This window comes from Phymastichus coffea, unplaced genomic scaffold (genome assembly GCF_024137745.1).
Source record: "Phymastichus coffea isolate CEN01 unplaced genomic scaffold, Cenicafe_Pcof_1.1 PCOF00099, whole genome shotgun sequence".
NCBI classification, from domain to species: Eukaryota; Metazoa; Arthropoda; class Insecta; order Hymenoptera; family Eulophidae; genus Phymastichus; species Phymastichus coffea.
In genome coordinates, this window is record NW_026706910.1 from 254,435 (window position 1) to 272,476 (window position 18,042).

Sequence of the window (18,042 nt, forward strand, 5' to 3'; positions counted from 1 at the left end):
AAAAATGCAACGTGGGCTTTTAAAAAAGAAGAATAAATAACACGACCAAACGTTTGGGATTTATTGACGTAACGCACGCATTTGGAGATCGCAGAATCGAAATTCTCATTTAGCCATATTCAAATGATTTGCCGGCACACGTCATCGACGAATGTCCATCCAATCGAAAACTTATTAAACGTCTGTCGATAGCCTGTTCAAAAGCATAATAGCTGCAGTGAGGAGGATGACAATATAATAAATATTAGTATTCCTTGGATAAATCATGACGCAGCTGTAATAACCTTGCGAATCAATCGAACAACTTAATTGAATGCGCTCGAAATGAATATAGGTACAAATCAATGTTTTGAAGTGAATAATATTAATCAGTGCCGAGACAATTCATTTCTCTTAGCGATCGCGAGCTCGCCTATGAAACCTATCTCTCAGAATGCAATAGCACTGGGAGAGCGAATCCGTGTAATTGTAGCAAGTCCACAGTTTTGCCCGATAAGTTTTATGGCTGGCTACGCGAGCTTCTCTCTTAATTGCAGGTACTCTTTGCCAACGGAAACCGCAGGTTCGAGTTACGCACTCTCATCAAACGTTTATTACTCTCCGCGCGCGCAGCGTCGATAGAACTGTGGCTTTTTTGGTTTTTAATAACCGGAGCATGAACAAAAATAAGAAAAGGAAAAAAAACAAAATGAAATCAAAACAAAGGAAAGCATCTCAAGTCCAATTAGTGAAATATTTTTGTTGGTAACGGAAGCTTCTCTGAGAAGGAAAGGGTCGAATGTTCGAGAGTACTCGATCAAGCGAGGTTTTTCTTTTACTGCCTCTCCACGGAAACTATTATTTTTATAAATAATTTATAGGCTATTGAGCTTTTCTCCGATAGAATTCAATTCGAGCGTTGGAAAAATTTGTCGGGTGCTATCGTTGAGGAGTATATTAGTGGTTCCATTTTCCGGGGAATTGGTTTCATTTGCCTTTTTACTGTGTAAAATCAATAAGAAAAGTTGAAGCAACGCGATTTAATGATCCATGAAAAACTTGGACACGGATATAATTTTACAACCGGAACTCGTTTCTTGAATAAAATATCGATTGCCTGTCGTTCTTTTCTACAAAGCTTGCATTAATAAGAAAAGCTTTCTTAACAGAGTTTGAGAACAACAAACTTTCCTCTTTTTATCTTACACAACGTTCACTTTTCAGTGAGCAAAGAAGGAAAGGAAGAAGTAACGATAATAATAAACGAAGGCTAACCTCGGAAGCTTCGACATTTTCTGTAGCATTATCCGAAGCCGTAGAGTCAGGCTGTGCAACAGAACCAGCAGCAGCAGCAGTTGGATCAGCCGCGTCTTCTTGCTCTACAAGCAGTTCCCACTGCTTCTCGTTAGATCTAAAATTTTGCATTAACGACCTACTGAAGTCGTTGTCTAAGAATCGATGCCACTCCTCGTATAACGGCAGCACGACGAATTTGAAGAAGTTAACTTGAATCTTGGGTATAGTGGTGTCATGACGATTGCACATCGGCGTCAGCTTCAATTTCAATTGCCTCTCGTAATCGCCTTGCCGGAAGAACTCCTCGCAGACTTTGTACGACCATTTACGCGATATCTCCCACGGTCTGCATGGATTTGAAATGTCCGCGCATTTCAATGCTATTTGTAAAATGAAGTGACGATGATCTGGAACCTCCATGTCCAAGTCACGGTTGTCCAGGTATCTCTGGGGATATAATCAAATCAATTCATTGTAAGTGATAGTCAGTTTTTTTTATGCGAAACATTTGATACGGCATTACGGCATTATTCGCGAGCTCGTTCTATTTTCTTTGTCCGCTCTCGCAGTGAACTCCGAACTTTTCAATCTTGCAAATATCGATTTCGTAATGTCAGTTTACGTGCGGCGCATTCGAACGAATTCCAAAACGTTTTGCTACAATACACATACATTTTTTCAATAAAGTCGAAAGCTGATACTCGAGAAAAAAGGCAATGCCATTGAAATTGTATAACTTTTTTGTGGTTTACAAGTGTATAAGAAGCTTTTGAGTTCTCATTAAAATCCGAAAAAAAAGAAAAGTTCTTGAAAATCGTCCGAGCCTTGAAGTACTAACAAACCTGCTATTGAAGAAGAAAAAAAGAAGATGAAACTTGAACCAAATTACAATGTTATTGACGATTGACGTTTTATAGCTTCTTTGCCGGGTATATTTATCGTAATATCAAAAAACTTTTCGCAAGAGACCTTTGAGAGGAAAAATCTCATTTACAAATCAACTGCGATGAAAATCTTGCGATAAAATCCTCGATAAAGCTTTATCCGCAGAACGAACTCATGCGTGAGCTAGAAGAAGGGAGGAGTGGCGGAGCGTCAGCTTATCAATGCAAAAAGACTCGGTGTTGATTTCGAAAAAATCCAAAGAGCCTCCACAATAATGCTTAATATTCTCGAGAGAGAAACGAGCTTTTCCGCTTGCTGTATTTCACCGTTAATGGTCACATCGAAAGTCCCGACACGGCGAAGGAAAAGGTCCTGTCTCACGGAAGAATTTTCGTTCACGGGCGTGTACCTTGAATCGAGTTAGAAACTCCTGTTGCCGAGTGATGTCAGTAGCAAGAATTAGCGAGCTGATGTGACGTTGAAGCTCGGGTTTGATTTCCTTTGGTAGCTGTTCTGCTACTCCGCTCTCCAGGAGGCAACATACTGCTGATCGCCAATGGTGATTCTCTAATACCGACGTGTTCTGCAATGTTTCAAAAATATGATTTTCTTTTTCGTTTTTTGTTTAACGAGTTTTTATATTTCTTAGCTTCTGACATAAAATCAGATTAACCTGAATACTCTTTTTTCTTAATATTTTTTTATTTCAGCGAAGCTGCTTTCGAATTCGAGATAAGCAAGAGTCTCAAGAGTCTACGTGTGCAGAATAAATCACTTATAAAAACTTGATTTGCTTGATTTAATCTATATTTGAAACTGGAAAATTTTTTGGACCTGTTTAAATATGAATGTAGTCAAAGACACGTCAGCTTGGTGCACCTGCACTTGAAGACTACACATCAATGGTATACTTATGAATAGGATATTATTGTTATTCATTGCACCGAACATAAAAACAAAAAAATATTTTTCTTTTTCAACAAAACATTTTTTTCTTGACATCATTCTTCACTCGAGTGGATATATTACAACTTCCAATGCGCACATCGAGAATATTTTATAAATCTTATGGCGCATTTAGCATAATAACAGTGTTTGTATTTTTGTGTCAAGAATTTTCATGGAAAGCTTCTTTTTTTCCTCAGTTGGATACGAAACTAATACGTGTAAAAATATTTGCTAGGTAGAAATGGGTTGAAGGTAGATTTTTTTTCATTCTAGCCGATAAAGCAGAAAATTTTACTTGACGTGTAGTAAAATTTTTTTCTAGAAAAAGAAACACAAGTGAATAGACATGCAGGATAGTTCGATAGAGTCACGAAATAAAATGGATATCTAAATAAAAATTAAGTTACAACGAAAAGAGAATTTGCGAATGAGAATTAACGAACGTATTTCAATTTGTACTACGATGAAAATGTCAACCTGCAGATATTTTACTTGTTCCCGCGTGCGGATTTCGAGTGAGAAAATTCGATCCATATTGAAATAAAAAAATGTCTATCATATATTCATTGAAATAGAACTACGCGCTTTTATTAGTTTTGCAGTGAAATCAAGTAATAGAATAAGCTCAGAGAAGAATGCCGGTTGAATAGTTATTGCAAACAGTTCACAAAACTTTTGGTTGACATATCCGGGACATTGGCAAAAGCCACCGTTCAGTGCTCTACATTTCAAACGATGGCGCGCGTATAAATCAAACACAATGTCTAATTAGCAATAGATAAAACGGCAAAATTTGTGTTTTCATTAAAAGGATAAATTTAATAAAACGCAATTGTCAAGGGAAATGAATGAAAAGAGATTCAAACGGGAAAACGTTTAAAAGCTTTGCTTTACTTAAAAGCTCGACAACTTAATCTCGTTACGAGTGTCGCCGCCTTTCCATGGGAGCAACTCACAGGTGGCAGCGGCGACAAATATTTGCTAAAACGTTGATTCTTTCTTAGAAAAAAAATTAGAAGAATTGCGCGTGTGCATGCGATTATTAAGATGCACGATTACGCATCGTCCTCGCGGTTAATTAGATATTTCTCTTTCTCTTGAGGGAGAGATAAAAAGAGAGAGAGAGAGAGAGAGAGAGAGAGAGAGAGAGAGAGAGAGAGAGAGAGAGAGAGCTCGTCATGCGAGAAAAAATCAATTTTCTAAAATTAAGAAAAAAGGCAGTCAACTTAATTAGCCATGTGTGCGTCAGTGTAAAAGTCGCACGCGCGCGCGTGATAAAAAAATTATATGTATTTTTAACTCTCGCGTCGGTTCCTGCGCGTGGCAAGTGTGCGTGCAGCATCCCGATGTTCTTGGTTTCACAGCGAGATATTTACTGATGTCTCTCTCTCTCTCTCTCTGTCTCTTTCTCTCGCTCCCCGGGAGCTTTGGATAAATATGATTTTTATTCCGCGACACGTTGTGTGCGCCCGCTTGCAACACACTCATAAAAATGAAAACGTAGACGTCAAAACCTTGGGTAAACAACTACTCGAAAATTCTGTGCGGCGCTGCTGGTTGGTCAAGCTTTATTTAAATTTTATATTTCGACCGGGGGAGATGATGGATTTTGAATGTAAAATATCATACGATAACAACGAAAAGAACGCTAACTTTTTTTTCTTTCTTTTTTTTCCGAGCAAACGTCGCGGAATGTTTTTTTTTATGACGAGTTAAAAAAGTGGATTAGTCGCGGAGAGAGAAAAGAGTAATGTAACATTAAAGCGGAAATATAAAGATGATTTGCCAAAGCCGTAAATCCACGGAAGGATGTACTTATAACGATGGAAAACTAATCAGTTGTCAAATGAATACATTTTTCTCAAAACAAACTCAGGAGTTTCTGGATAATTAAAAAAAATAGCTTTTCAAACAACGTGTACGCCGTTACCGAGATAGATAATTTTCGTGCACTGAATTATTATCTTTTTCCCTTCGCATATCCGAATTTTTTCTCCGCACATCAAGGTTGAGGGAGATTCATTTTGAAATTAAAATGAATTTTGTCATTTCTTTTCCACTCGTCTCTCATTTTGTAACGACCTATTTTTTGGATTGCGCTACGAAGTGATTGTTGGTGCGGAAGCACTTGAAATATTTCAATTGGAATATCGCATAATTAATTTTTTCTGCCTGCCTGTTTGTCTCTATGTGTAATTGCGTTACTTTTGACAGCATAACGTTATTATAGGGACGTTGATTGCCACGAATTGTTCATTAGCAGAGCTTCACTTCATAATCTACAATTAACAAGTTGAAGCGAGTAATTTTGTCGGACTAAAAATTGATCTTATTAATGTTCGAACGAAGAGTTTGATAATTAAATATTCAAAGATCTTTTAATTATTTTGAGAGCGTCCAATAAAGAAAACCATTAACCTTGTAGAGAGCAGCCAAATGATTACTGGTGGCGACGAGGAAATGTTGATTGACGCCGGGATGATCGAGATCATGGGTGACAGCGGCGATCAAAGACGCCATGATCTCGAGATAATTGAGATTTCCCCTGATCTGCTGCTCCTGTAGGAAGCAGTGCATCGCCTGCGTCACGTCCACAGCGTGTATACTGTTGTGGTATGGATTTGTGCTGTGGTAACCCTCATCGATCAGAGCTTCAAATACAAACAAATAAAAACCATCTCAATCTCGATGGCAAATGCTCACATCTGTCCAATCTATTGTTATTTGATCCCACCCTCCACTCTCTCCCCTCGCTCAAAAGTTAATCAACATGCAAGTTCAGTTGAAATTGAGTTCAGATTGCCCGATTGCCTATTGAGGCTCGGATTAATCAGATTTTAAGCAAGATAGAGAGAGAGAATCTTACTGAATAGCTTCCAAACCGTCACGACGTCGAGGTCGAAGTGGCTCAGCAAACCGTACTCGTGGAACAGGTGCACGCATAACACTGGCAGAGATCGACCTGCAAAAAGAGAAACAATTTTTTTTTCCAAGATGCATCAAGGTTAATTGGCAATTTACGTGCGCTCCGTTTTTCTTTTTTTTTTTTACGTTTAAGAAGGGGGTTTTATAGAACGTCGAGGGTTGGAAGTGGGGTTAATTGGCAAATTTATTTATAAATAGTTTCCAGAGAGATTAATTAAAGTTTGCTCGCGGGCACGTGAAAGCTAATTTAACTTCAACTATAAATCCAGATTTTACAGCACATAAAATCGAATTTTCCGATGAATTGACTATGCAATATTCACGCACCCGCGACTACGACGATGGCGTTGATGCACTTGCAAAAGCGTATTTCAACTTTGACGTTTAATTTTCGGCCTCGAATTCGTGATAGCAGCAACGGCAACTTATATTACCTCCTAATCTTATATCTCGAATGCTATTATAACTATCGCTCGCAGAGCGTTAATTCATTTCGAAAAGTTAATTTTACAACCTTATTGAATTTCAATCAAATTTTATTCTTATTTAGATGCGTATAATATTACGCGCAGATTTACCATAGGATAGAGCTTCAATATTGACGGCTTTTGTTTTGCCAAGGAAGTTTAATTATGCCGTTTTCATTGTTTGGTCTGAAGGTTCGTTACAAAGTCTCTCGAGCTCTTATCAGTTAATTAGTAAAGGATACCAACTGCATTTCAGATTATGCGTCGGAGATAACCGCGCACTTTTAAAACGAGCTTCCACGTTTGCAATGCTTATTTTTCATTTGAATACGCCGTTTTGAGATAATAACAGGAAGTGAAATCGAAGCAGCAAAGTAAAAGTATGCGTATTGAGAATGTCCACAGATGCAACTGATATGTCGCTCGATCCCTTGGGTAAAGACTAACAGTGGAGGAGCAGTGTTCCTGATTCAATAGCCCAAAGAAAAGACAGAAAAACGGAGCTCCACCTGTCTTGAAAAAGCCATCTCTCCCACGATTTACGAGATGTACGCAAGAGAAAAGAATCTCCAGCGCTCGTCAGAGAGAACTACGAGATAGCACGAAAACGCCAAGATTACGGATAGTCGCATGCAAATGAAGCTCGTCAAGGAATAATAAAAGCTCACCTCCGGTCACCGTCTCCAGGGTGAACGCGTTGAACTGCCAGTTATCCACCCTTTCGAGCACACACTGCGAAAGAAGAATCACGAAGACGGTAAAAAGACAAAATTCAGCTGGATTTGTTCGTCGATCGAAAGACTCACCTGGACCTGACCGTGCAACACATCGTCGAGCAAAGCGGGTTGTTGGGCGAGCGACCGCGTGACGAGACGCTTGCGACGACGTTTGTGCATAGTGAGAAAACGTCCGACGTGCTTCGGTCGATATTGAGTAACGTCGAGCTGCGATAGTAAAAACCTTTCCAGCTCGCTTAACTGGTTGTCAGGACTTAAAATCTCGACGTCTTCCTCCTCCTCCTCCTCCTCCTCCTCCTCGTCATCATCGTCATCATCGTCGTCGTCGGCCTTGCTGCTTGCTTGTGTCTCTTCTGTGGATTTTGCAAAAAAAAATATCTTGTGATTTCCTATAGATACAGCTCCTATTCTTCTTGTTATCACGCAAATTTCCTTCCGTTTGTTTTATATCGGCAAAATTTTCGTGATTTAATTTATGGATAGTTGGTGTTTTACTTGGAAAAGTTTGAGGACCTACGTTTACTCATGGAGCTATTTTTTTCCTACGCCTTTGTGTGATTTTTCTGCTATTTCAATTCGCACGCACACACTGAGGGCTGAGAGTTGGTTTTATATTTGAATGTTAATTAAATATTTTGAAATCTAATTTTTCACTATTAAAATTGTGAACGTAGATACAACTTAAAGAAGTTTATTACTCGAAAAAGCAATGGATAACTATTTTTTGTTTCATTGTGTTCATCTAATATACCATTTTGAAACGAAAGCATTCTATTAAAAAGAAGATGTGTGAAACACATTAAGGACTTTCCGTACTAATCTCCACCTTTAGCCGTTAGTAAAAAAGAAAGGAAACGAAACTGCGTTACAACCATATCACAAAAGATTTATCGAGTGGGAGAATGGTAAAATTTGAAAATATCTTTCCTTCTCAAATGTCAACTGCTTTTTTGTGTTTACTTAACGTGCAGAAGTTGAAAACTATTTTATACTTAAACGTACAGAAAGAGAAAGAGCAAATAAAAGAAAAACCAGAACTTTATGGCTCTATTGTAACTGAAATGAACATTTCTACAGAGATAAATTGTTCAAATTTTCAAAGATTTTCCTCCTTAATGACCTTAATTTCTCGTTCGTCCAGATAACAAATTGTCATCATTTTTACTCGCGAAAGATCAGGATTAAAATGCATCTACTTTAATGCAATTTAAGGAAAACCACGAGTAAATATTCAAATACAGATATTTAACATTTCTAATTCTTCCCGGTGACTACAATGAAATGCAAAATGAAACTGTTTTCATTTTTAATAAACGATGATAAATCGCGAAAAAACGATTACTAAAGATATGATATCGATCGATGTCACTTTTATGGAGAGAAAATTTGAAAATTTACTGTAGTAGTGTATTCGATTACACAAATATCATGAGTGTATTATTTTGCGTTGTAACGGCGTAGATATTGTCCGCGTCGAATTAATTTTCTCACCGGGTGGAGCAGTAAAATAGCGAATATAAACGAGTGAATTGTCATTTTGCAGGAGATCGCTGGCGCTTTATCAAAAGTATTCAATTACAAACGAGTTTATAATAAAATCCAGTAAAAATAAGCTATTACGAAAAGTTTTAAAGGCATGCAGCGCCTCTTTTTATTTTGATTTCCTCTATAAATACCATCGAATCGTAAAATTATTCAGTAACTGTAAAAATAAAACAGAGACACGCGTGCACGTACAAATGCTGCTAATTAGTCAATTACACAAGTTTTAAAACTTAAAAATGAAAGATGTTCGTCTCGCCTAATACTTCGGCTATTTATAATGTCAGTCCGCGGAGGAAAATGAGAGCGCGACACTTCCACCGAGAAACTCCTTCGAAAATAAATCATCCGCGCCCGCGCGCTTTCGTGTTTATTTTAACAGTGAGGCCAATTATGGTTTTTCATACTCACCGGACACTCGTAGCATGAGGGCATTTTGCTCGCTATGATCCAGCATCGCCCCGGAATTTCGCCTCTGCAACAGCACAACCAACGAAAGACAATTTAGTGCACGCGTGGGTGCCGAGTGAGTAAAAATGATGAATGCAAAACTCCGTCTCTTTGAGCATCGTCAATTTTAATCAGGTCGTGACGGATGCGTTATTATTTCGTGGAGGCAATTGCGCGGCTGCAGCTGCTGCTTCTGCTCGTGTTCGGGATAATATTCGCTAATTCCACTGTGCTTTTACGCGATTCCTTCTACTCCCCCCCCCCCCCCCCCCCGCCCCCTTCTTCCTCTATCTTGACTGATTAATGGCATTGTGTTTCACTTGTCTCATCCTTTGCTTTAACGTTTTCTATTTTGTTGAACGAATTTCTAGCCAAATATTTACCACCTCTTGTTAATGAATTGCGCGTGTGTGCTTCGGCCGAGCGATCGATCAATTCGCGCAAACACACAAGCGCGTTTCGGGCAAATAATTTATTAACTGTGAGCAAACACCATGAATACGCGAGCAAACAGCCATTGCTCGCATAAAAAATGAAAGTGAGTGGAAAGGCTGCTTCGTGATTTTCACCGTTATTTTGTTTTACCATCCTAGAATCAAGTGTTTCGCGAAAGAAAGAGAGAGATTCGCTGGATAAACTTGTGACATACACACACGCGCGCGTGCGCGCGCGCGGCTACGTGGACTCAAACTCGGCCATTGTTGAAAAGAGCATGTGCGAGATCGAGAGTGAAGATAGAATACAAGACAGATATCCCGAGCGCGCGAGAGATATAAATCATGAAAACTGCAGCAAGAATATTTGGCACTGCGCGCGCGACACTCTAAATGAAATTTCAGAGCACATCTGTCTACTTGGCCCAAATAATATTTTACTGCGAAATAAAGAGAAGAGGGAACCGGCGATCGTACGTTTCACTCGGCGTTTCTCTTAATGGCCGGAATTTTCACGTTCGGCGTGCACGTCTCTCTGAGCAGAAGTTATTTAGAATAGCGAATCCTCCCTACGGCTTAATAGAGAGGATTTTCCACTCTAATAAATTACAAGTCACAATCACGCCGGCTTTTAGCCAGGGGCTACCAGTGGAGGGATGTCGACGAATGGGAAAGAAGAAACGCAGAAATTTCAGCCGACGTCCAAAGTCCGAGCTATTTTTTTTAATGGCTAAGAAAGACAACGAAATAGAAATATCTGGTTTGAATAAAAAAAAAAGAGTGACGCGCGTGGCAGCTCCAGAGCAGATCTAAAAATCGTCTCGACGATTTGGCTGGATTTCAATAATGCGAAAAATAAAAAGCGTCCTCGAATTCCTCGTCGCTTGCACAAGAGGAGGAACAAGTCGAAGTCTGGAAGAAAAATCCGAAGCGTAGGTTCAATTGGACGCGACAGGTCCAAAGGACTTACTTGCGCTACTCGGGTGATTTTCCACTTAAACCATCCGTGTGCAACACACTGTGAAAGGAATGATTTAACTGCCGCCGAGGAAATCGATTTTTTTTTTGTTTCGTCGTTGGCCGTCATCGTCGACTACAGAATAATACCCATTTATCCGAAGCTCTTTCTCTCACAGACGCACACGCTCTCATAAGCCAATTGAGCCTATAATAGTCAACGAGTAGTCCGCGCTTAATTGGCCTCGTCCTGTGCCAGGAGAAACAATACACACCCGCACACGTACACGCAAACACACGGGTTCGACGATCGTGTACTTCTTTTTTTTTCGTATACAGATAAAGTTTATTTTACTTCCTCTCACTCTCTCTCTCTCTCTCTCTTGCGCGCGCGCCTTATCTACATACATTTTGGTTTGCTCAATGTGATTAAAGAGGCATACATATAACTCTATGCTTCTGTGCCCGATTCAACATTGTGTTACTTATCTGATTGTTAAAAATAGTCGAATTTATGAGGTAAAGAGCGCAAAATGTTCTCTTTCTCTCTTTTTCTCCCGAGCGAACTTTAATTAAGACTGTAATTCTTTTTTAGCGAGAATGAGTTGCGGTGGCGGCAAATGTTTGATAAGAGAAGCGTTAGCCAGCGGAAGAGTTATATTTGGCCATTCTTAAATGTCCAGAGGTGGCTTACGTGTTGAAATTATTATGCAGCCCGCGGAAGAACCGTGGCAAGAGTGAAATTGCATGTTTCTCCGGCTCTCTCTTTGCTAAAAATAACTCATTTTACGAGCGCCAATAAATGCTACATTGATAAAATGATGGAGCGAAAGTAGGGGATTCTTCGGTCTCTCGTCTTTTTTTTTTTATCGGCGATCCGTGCCCTAACAAGCTTCTTTCTTGCGTGCGTGATAAATGCCTTCGTCTCGCGGAAGGTTCGATGCATTCCGAAAAAACACCTATCGAAACGCCCTCTCTCTCTTTCGAGATCGATACGTCGCACGCGCTCACGACGAGCGAGCGAGAAAACAAGCGTCGAACGAAGCGTGGTATCGCGCAGGAGCCAGTGGAGAGTGCGGAAACCGCGAAGCGACCTAATTTTTCGCGTTAGATGCGGCTTTCGCACACGAGCGCTGAAAGCCGCCCGCCTCGGTTAATCGTCGGCCGCACGTTTGATCAATAATGAAAATAATGCACCGCGCGCGCGTTCACACACATATACACACACACGGCCGCCGAAAAAAGTAGACGAGTAGAAAGCCTCTCACTCAACTGTGAATGGACGAAAGAAGAAAAAAAGGGCAGCCAGCCTAGCCTTCGGACTGCACTTGAGAGAGAGAGAGAGAGAGAGAGAGAGAGAGAGAGAGAGAGAGAGAGAGAGAGAGAGAGAGAGAGAGAGAGACGTAGGGAGGGTGTGCCAGCGGTGGCAGCAGCCCTTTTTCCTTCATTTGACACGCTCGCGCTCGAATCGAGAGCAGTCGAGGCAGAGAGCAGAGGGTTGGCTCTCCTCGCTCGCGCGCAGCAGCGAGTGACGTCATGGAGTTTCGGGTCATGCACTGGAATTCAGGTCGACACTCTACGCCGCGCCGAGCAACACACTCACTCTCGTTCTCGAATGCGCTCGCCAAACTCGGCGGTGGAGGCGGAAAAAAAAAAAAAAAACAATTTCGACTGCTCGTGGGGTTTATATATTACGCGCACGACTGCAACAATGACCACTTTATTCCCTCTCTCTATAAGACCCCATGCGGTTATTACGAGTGCCACGTACACACGAGTTTTTCTCTTTTTTCAGCCTACCCCGCGGCGTACCTCGAAGGAAAAATTCTGCGCGCACGCGTTATCAATGGCCGTCCAGATGGATTTCTCGTGTTTCTTCCTTTTTTTGTTTTTTTTTTTTTTTTTTGAGATATCGATTTTTCGAAAGACTTTTCCTTTGAGAGCAGCCTTTTATATTCAATAAACGACAATTTACCTAAATTTTTCTCTTATTTTGTTTGCGTGTGCTTCATTTTAATTGAAATAAAATGCAGGGGACTTTATGCCGTCTGAAATGCAAATTATTTCGGGCATTCGGGCAGCCTGTTGAAGTTCTTAATTCGTATAATTACCTCATTTCTGGTAAAGTTTCCGTTACGCAGTTTTCTTTCTTTTATGCGTGCAGTTCAGCAACATGGAAAAATTATATACCCGATAATTAGTTTAGCCGAAATTTCAACTCAAGACAGCTATTATAATGGAAAAGCTCTTTAAGTTTTTCTCATTTTTTATAAAAGCGCAAATAAAGGGAAGGAAAAAATATCCCCGCGTTATTTCTTTATATATGTATTTCCCGTTCAAAGCATATCGTTAATTGGAGCGAGCTCTCAAAACACAGCGACGAATAGCGCAGCTAGAAAATAAGGAAGAGGATTTTAATTTTTGAAAAGAATAACACAACTTTTAATTTCACTAATTGCAGTGAAAACAAGTGCATCCACGCGCGGGCGCAAAATCATCAAATCAAAGCTCGGTATAGAATGGAGGTCAAGTAGCTTATCTTTCCAGCGATTGAAAAAGAAAAAAAAGAAAAGCAAACGATAAAAAAAAGTACATGCATAATCCAGCAGCTGATTAATTTGTCTCTCTCTCTTCAACGATGAAGCGAAAAAAAGGAGATTCGCATAAAAATAAGTAAACTCGCGCAGCGTAGCACCGAGTCAAGGTGAAAACGTCATCATCGCTGGCGTCAAGAGTTTTAAAATCCATACACACTTCAAAAGGATCTACTAGTAGTGTGTGTGTGAAAGTGTGTGTGTGAGAGAGCGGGTCAAGGTAGCGCAATTTCCGCGATTAATATTTCTCCGCGGCGGGTGTATTTATCACTGCACCGCGATGTTAAACAAACGGAGAGAGCGAAAAAACAAGGAAGGAAGAAGTGAAGGAGAGGAGGAAGGTTGATGGCCCTCCTCTCGGCGATAAACGTGCTCCCTTGAGTGTCGTTTAGCCTCGGAGAGAAGTAGACATCTGTAACCTGGCTGCTTCCGGGCGCAAAACCAATAGAAAGAGAGATAAGGGATCGAGCGCTGCTTAATCATTGGATTTGCATTTGATTCGACCCCCTTGATATGTTCGACCGCGGTTATGGTTATTAGTTCGTCTGAAAAGAAAAGCTTTTGTACATTTCGATTATTTCACAACGCTCCCCTTGATTCTTTTATCGCGACGAATGAGTGTCAAAAAGAAAACTGAAATACGATTGCGGATTCCGAATAAACGTCGATCTAATTACCATATCAAGCTGTTTTAATTCTCGTTAAAATGTCCTTTCTCTCTCTCTCTTCAACTACCTCGCTCGGTTATTCAAATTAAAAATTCCCTGTATCTCGCAAGAAGTGTTCTCGAGGCGCACGCGAATAGAAAACCATACTAGAAAAAATAAAAGCCCATACATGTGAATCCATCTAAAGCCAATAATGTTTTTTTTTCTCACCGAGGCAGAGGAAAAATCAGAGAGCGAAAAGCGTCGGTTGAAACGAGGAAGAGGGAGAAAAACAAGCACGATGGTCATTAAGAGCAGAAAAGCATGAATATTTGTTCCGAGAGAGCGCGAGCAATGAGTATGAATGGGGGACCGGGAGACGATAGCAGGATGGAAAGAAAAAATTTCCCCGCGGAGATTATAACAAGTAACTTGGTTCTTCTCCTCTAAACCAGTTCCGATAATTTGTTGCTGGCTTTGAAATTCCACCGCGGGAGTAGAGAGAGAAAGAAAAAAAAGAGTCAGTGTCCACGTCATGACCCAGATACAGAAGCAGAAACAAAAAAGCTCGCGTAAAATTAAGTGACACGCGAGACGAAGAGGCTCTCGAGAGGTTCGAGCTTCTCATTATTTTTCGACATTGATGCATTCGCGTGGTAGCCCAAGCATACGACGACGACGACGACGACGACGACGTCAAATTGATGCCTCGGGACTCAACTCCTCCGCCGCTTCACCGACTTAAGTGCCGTTGACAATTGGCCGTTATGCAAAAGCTTCCGACGAGGCCAAACGTCTATGTGTCTGTGTCTGTCTCTCTCTTTCTTTCTCTCTCTCTCTCTCTCTCTCTCTCTCTCTCTTTCTGCTAGTCTAATCTACGCCAACGACGACGAGATTCCACCTGCGGTCGCGAGCGACGTTTACGTCTACGCTTTGAAGGAAATAATTTTTTTTTCGCGTTAAGAATTGGGATTTGCATGCGCACGCGTCGCCTGCAGGGAATAAATAATTCGTGCTAGAAATAGCAAGTGGGAAAAATGAAGCCTTGGTAATAGCTCATTCAAGTAGATTATAAAATATTAGCTTATTGATCTATCCATGATGAGAATAACTGCTGATTTTTTCTCCCCTTCCCCTTTATTCTCATTGCAAGAGCGAGAAATCGCAGGCTAATCGAGAGGGAAATTCCGATGTACAAATGAAGGAATGGATGAAGGCTGTCCAGCGGTCCTCAGGGTAATGTCCATTGATATCCTACGTAAAATGTTACTTGAGATTTTGCACCGCAGTTGATTATTTCATGAAGGCTCAAAATTGGCAAAAACACGTTTTTAATTCTGTGAGCCACGTATTTCAGATGAAAAATACGTGCTCGCAATAATTGAATAATTATTATTGAATAATTAAATAATTGAACGCATCTCAGTAACTAATACATGAATTTCGATATTTCTTTTCTCATTCTAGGGTGGCTACAAGAGTTATAAACATTACTGTGCTTACTATCAATATTGACCTTGAGCAAGGCCGAGCGCCAATATATTTCCTGCATACCTGAGTATTATGCTCAGTAAGACCATTGATCGCAAAGTAACATTCCTTATTTCATGAGTAAAGATTAAGACTAGCCAGATAAGTACCTATAGCATAAATTATGGTTAAATTATTCATTAATAATAAGCAGTGTTATTTGTGAAGCAACTTCAGGATAAAGGAGAAATATCGAAATTGGCGCATGACTTAAGGAATTCCGTTGAATTTTCTCTGAGTGCATTCGTTTGAACGCGGGACTCGAGCTTTTTCGAGCGCGCGAGCGGTGGCTGGCTGAGATCCCTCATCACCGCGGTCGGCCTTCGGCTTTTCCGACCTTTCACTTGAAGCCTCATTATCAATAAAAAAAGAGCCAAAATTTTTTTTAAAGGTAGCAACTTTTTAACCCTCATAAAACATCAAAATTAACGTTTCAATTGAGCCTTCTTGCAACTCAATACCTCAGCTACGTATACTCAAGCATCTGCTATAGAAAACTATTAAGAATACCTCAGCAATTAATCAACAGATTCCACTGTATAAGGCATTTTTTTTTTCTTCGAATAATAAGGGCTTTCACTAAATAGGAATACAAATTTTGAAAAGTTCTTTTCGCGATAAATATTCGTGGTGTGAAAATTATCGAGAGATATTCGTATAATTTACAATTAACGAACGAAAGTAATCGCGCAATGACTCAAATTGTAGCTTTCTCCAATTCTCTACAACTTTTATCTTGCACATTTCTATCTTAAATAAATGACGTAGCTCACAGAATTAAAAAACGTGTTTTTGCCAACTTTCAGTCTTCATGAAAAAAAAAATGATACAAAATCTCGAGTTATTCCACATGGTGTATTTACATTGTCCCGAGGATCCTCGGATGGGTTTCAAACATTTCTTAATTTTTGTATCAAACAACTAATTTTGTTTCTCTTGATTAACCTATCGTCAGTATTTCCACTGACGCGTTTCTTGTTTTCTCAAAATAACTTTTTCTTTCTTATCCGTGGAACTTTAATTTATATTCCTATTCCGACGATTAATGATACGTGGAACCGAAGCTTATCTAGCGGTAATTTTCGGTGGCCTCACCTGCTAATAGTTGGAGATAAAACAGATTCTCCGCTCTAAAGGATTACTCTTCATCATCGAAATTTTCTGATTCTTACTAAGAATCTCTGCTCTACTGTTAAAACGTTCTCTCTTTCTAATTCGTGTTTTCTTTTGCGCTCGTCTTTAATTAAAGCGCGCTCACAAAGCTTATCTCAATTAATTATAACGTCGAGTTTATTTGTGCCTCGGTTGCATAATTGACACGTACAATGCGGCCAAAAAACAGACAAACAAACAAACGAGAAAGTTTTCAAGTGTTGTTCGAAAAAAAAAAATTAATGAATGATACTAGAGTGCAGCGAAAAAAAAAGAAACACTCGATAAGGTTCTAATCTTGGCTGTCGGAGGTAAAAACAATATAAAAAATGCCCGATAAGAAGCAACGGTACATAACGTGTAATATCAAATTGTTATCAGTAACATTTCGGGCGGGGACTGTCTCTCTCTTTCTCGGAGATATCAACGCGTCAGCTTCCGGACAATTGAACCTCGAGAAAATAAAAAAAAAATAAAAAACAACTCCCACGCGCACGCACTCATACGCACGCGATTGTCTAAAATAAGATTGGCTCGAGTAATTCGTTATTTTTAATTGTCCCTCGGATTCTTTTCGCCATCGGGGAGGGTTATTTCGTATACCAGGCACGTTCGATAGATTCGCGGGCGGCGGCGGCGGCGGCAACGGCGGCGGCAACGGCGGCGGCAACGGCGGCAGCGATTGACCTGGTTTTATATAGTGCACAACTCTCCCCCTTCTTCTTTTTTTTCAAGACGTCACGCCTGCTGCCCGCGAATCGTGTCCGCTGCCGTCGCCTCCTCTCTTTTCCTTCGGAGGAGTTTCATAATGACGCGCGCTCGCGTCGGTGCCGGGCATTTTTCAGCTTGTCCACGGGCGCTCGACGCTGAGATAATGGCGCAACTTTTGCCGCTCGCGTCGCTATTGCTGGCAGAGAGAAGCGCGCGAGATGCGCCGGGGCTCTCGCGCGTTTACGGCTCTCTTGAGAGAGAGAGAGAGAGAGAGAGAGAGAGAGAGAGAGAGAGAGAGAGAGAGAGAGAGAGAGAGCGCGCGTACTCAGCGATCGTTGGCCAAACTGAATGCATAAAATCGCAATGAAACGCCGATAAGATATTGGCGTATACCTTTGCAAAAGGTGACGGCTCGGACGAATGTGCGGCTCAAGTGCCTCGGCATGTTAATACGTTGCTTTCCATTTATCACTTATCGGAGCCTCGAGAGTGCGCTTGCTTTTTTTAGCTCGTCAACGTCAATTATCGACAAGAGGAACTTATTACGTATCGAACGCAAAACGAGCCACGCTTCGAAAACGCCGCGAGTACGCTACGGGAATCGAGCAAATTAAATGTGTACATCCTTATCAGCTGATTTTCGCTTTTTCTTCTGACCGATGCCTCAGTGAAATATCAATCGATCGAGTGCACGCACACCATTGCGCTTATTCCATTATTGTTCTATCCATTCTCACACAATCGTTCTTCCTTCAGTTGCAATCTACATTTAATTCCGACGATCACGT

At 40.6% G+C, this 18,042-nt stretch overlaps 1 protein-coding gene across 3 annotated transcripts in view; it reads right to left on the reverse strand.

The window, feature by feature from the left end:
- Positions 1-18,042, reverse strand: part of LOC131670027 (uncharacterized) — a 30,877-nt gene that overhangs the window by 5,044 nt on the left and 7,791 nt on the right. For all 3 annotated transcript variants that reach the window (XM_058945322.1, XM_058945321.1, XM_058945323.1), the window contains 7 exons: positions 9,191-9,254; positions 7,307-7,590; positions 7,169-7,232; positions 5,975-6,070; positions 5,527-5,759; positions 2,570-2,743; positions 1,255-1,722 (listed from right to left, as the gene is read on the reverse strand). In XM_058945322.1, coding sequence (XP_058801305.1) covers positions 1,255-1,722; positions 2,570-2,743; positions 5,527-5,759; positions 5,975-6,070; positions 7,169-7,232; positions 7,307-7,590; positions 9,191-9,254 — 1,383 coding nt within the window. The remainder of the gene's footprint in view (positions 1-1,254; positions 1,723-2,569; positions 2,744-5,526; positions 5,760-5,974; positions 6,071-7,168; positions 7,233-7,306; positions 7,591-9,190; positions 9,255-18,042) is intronic.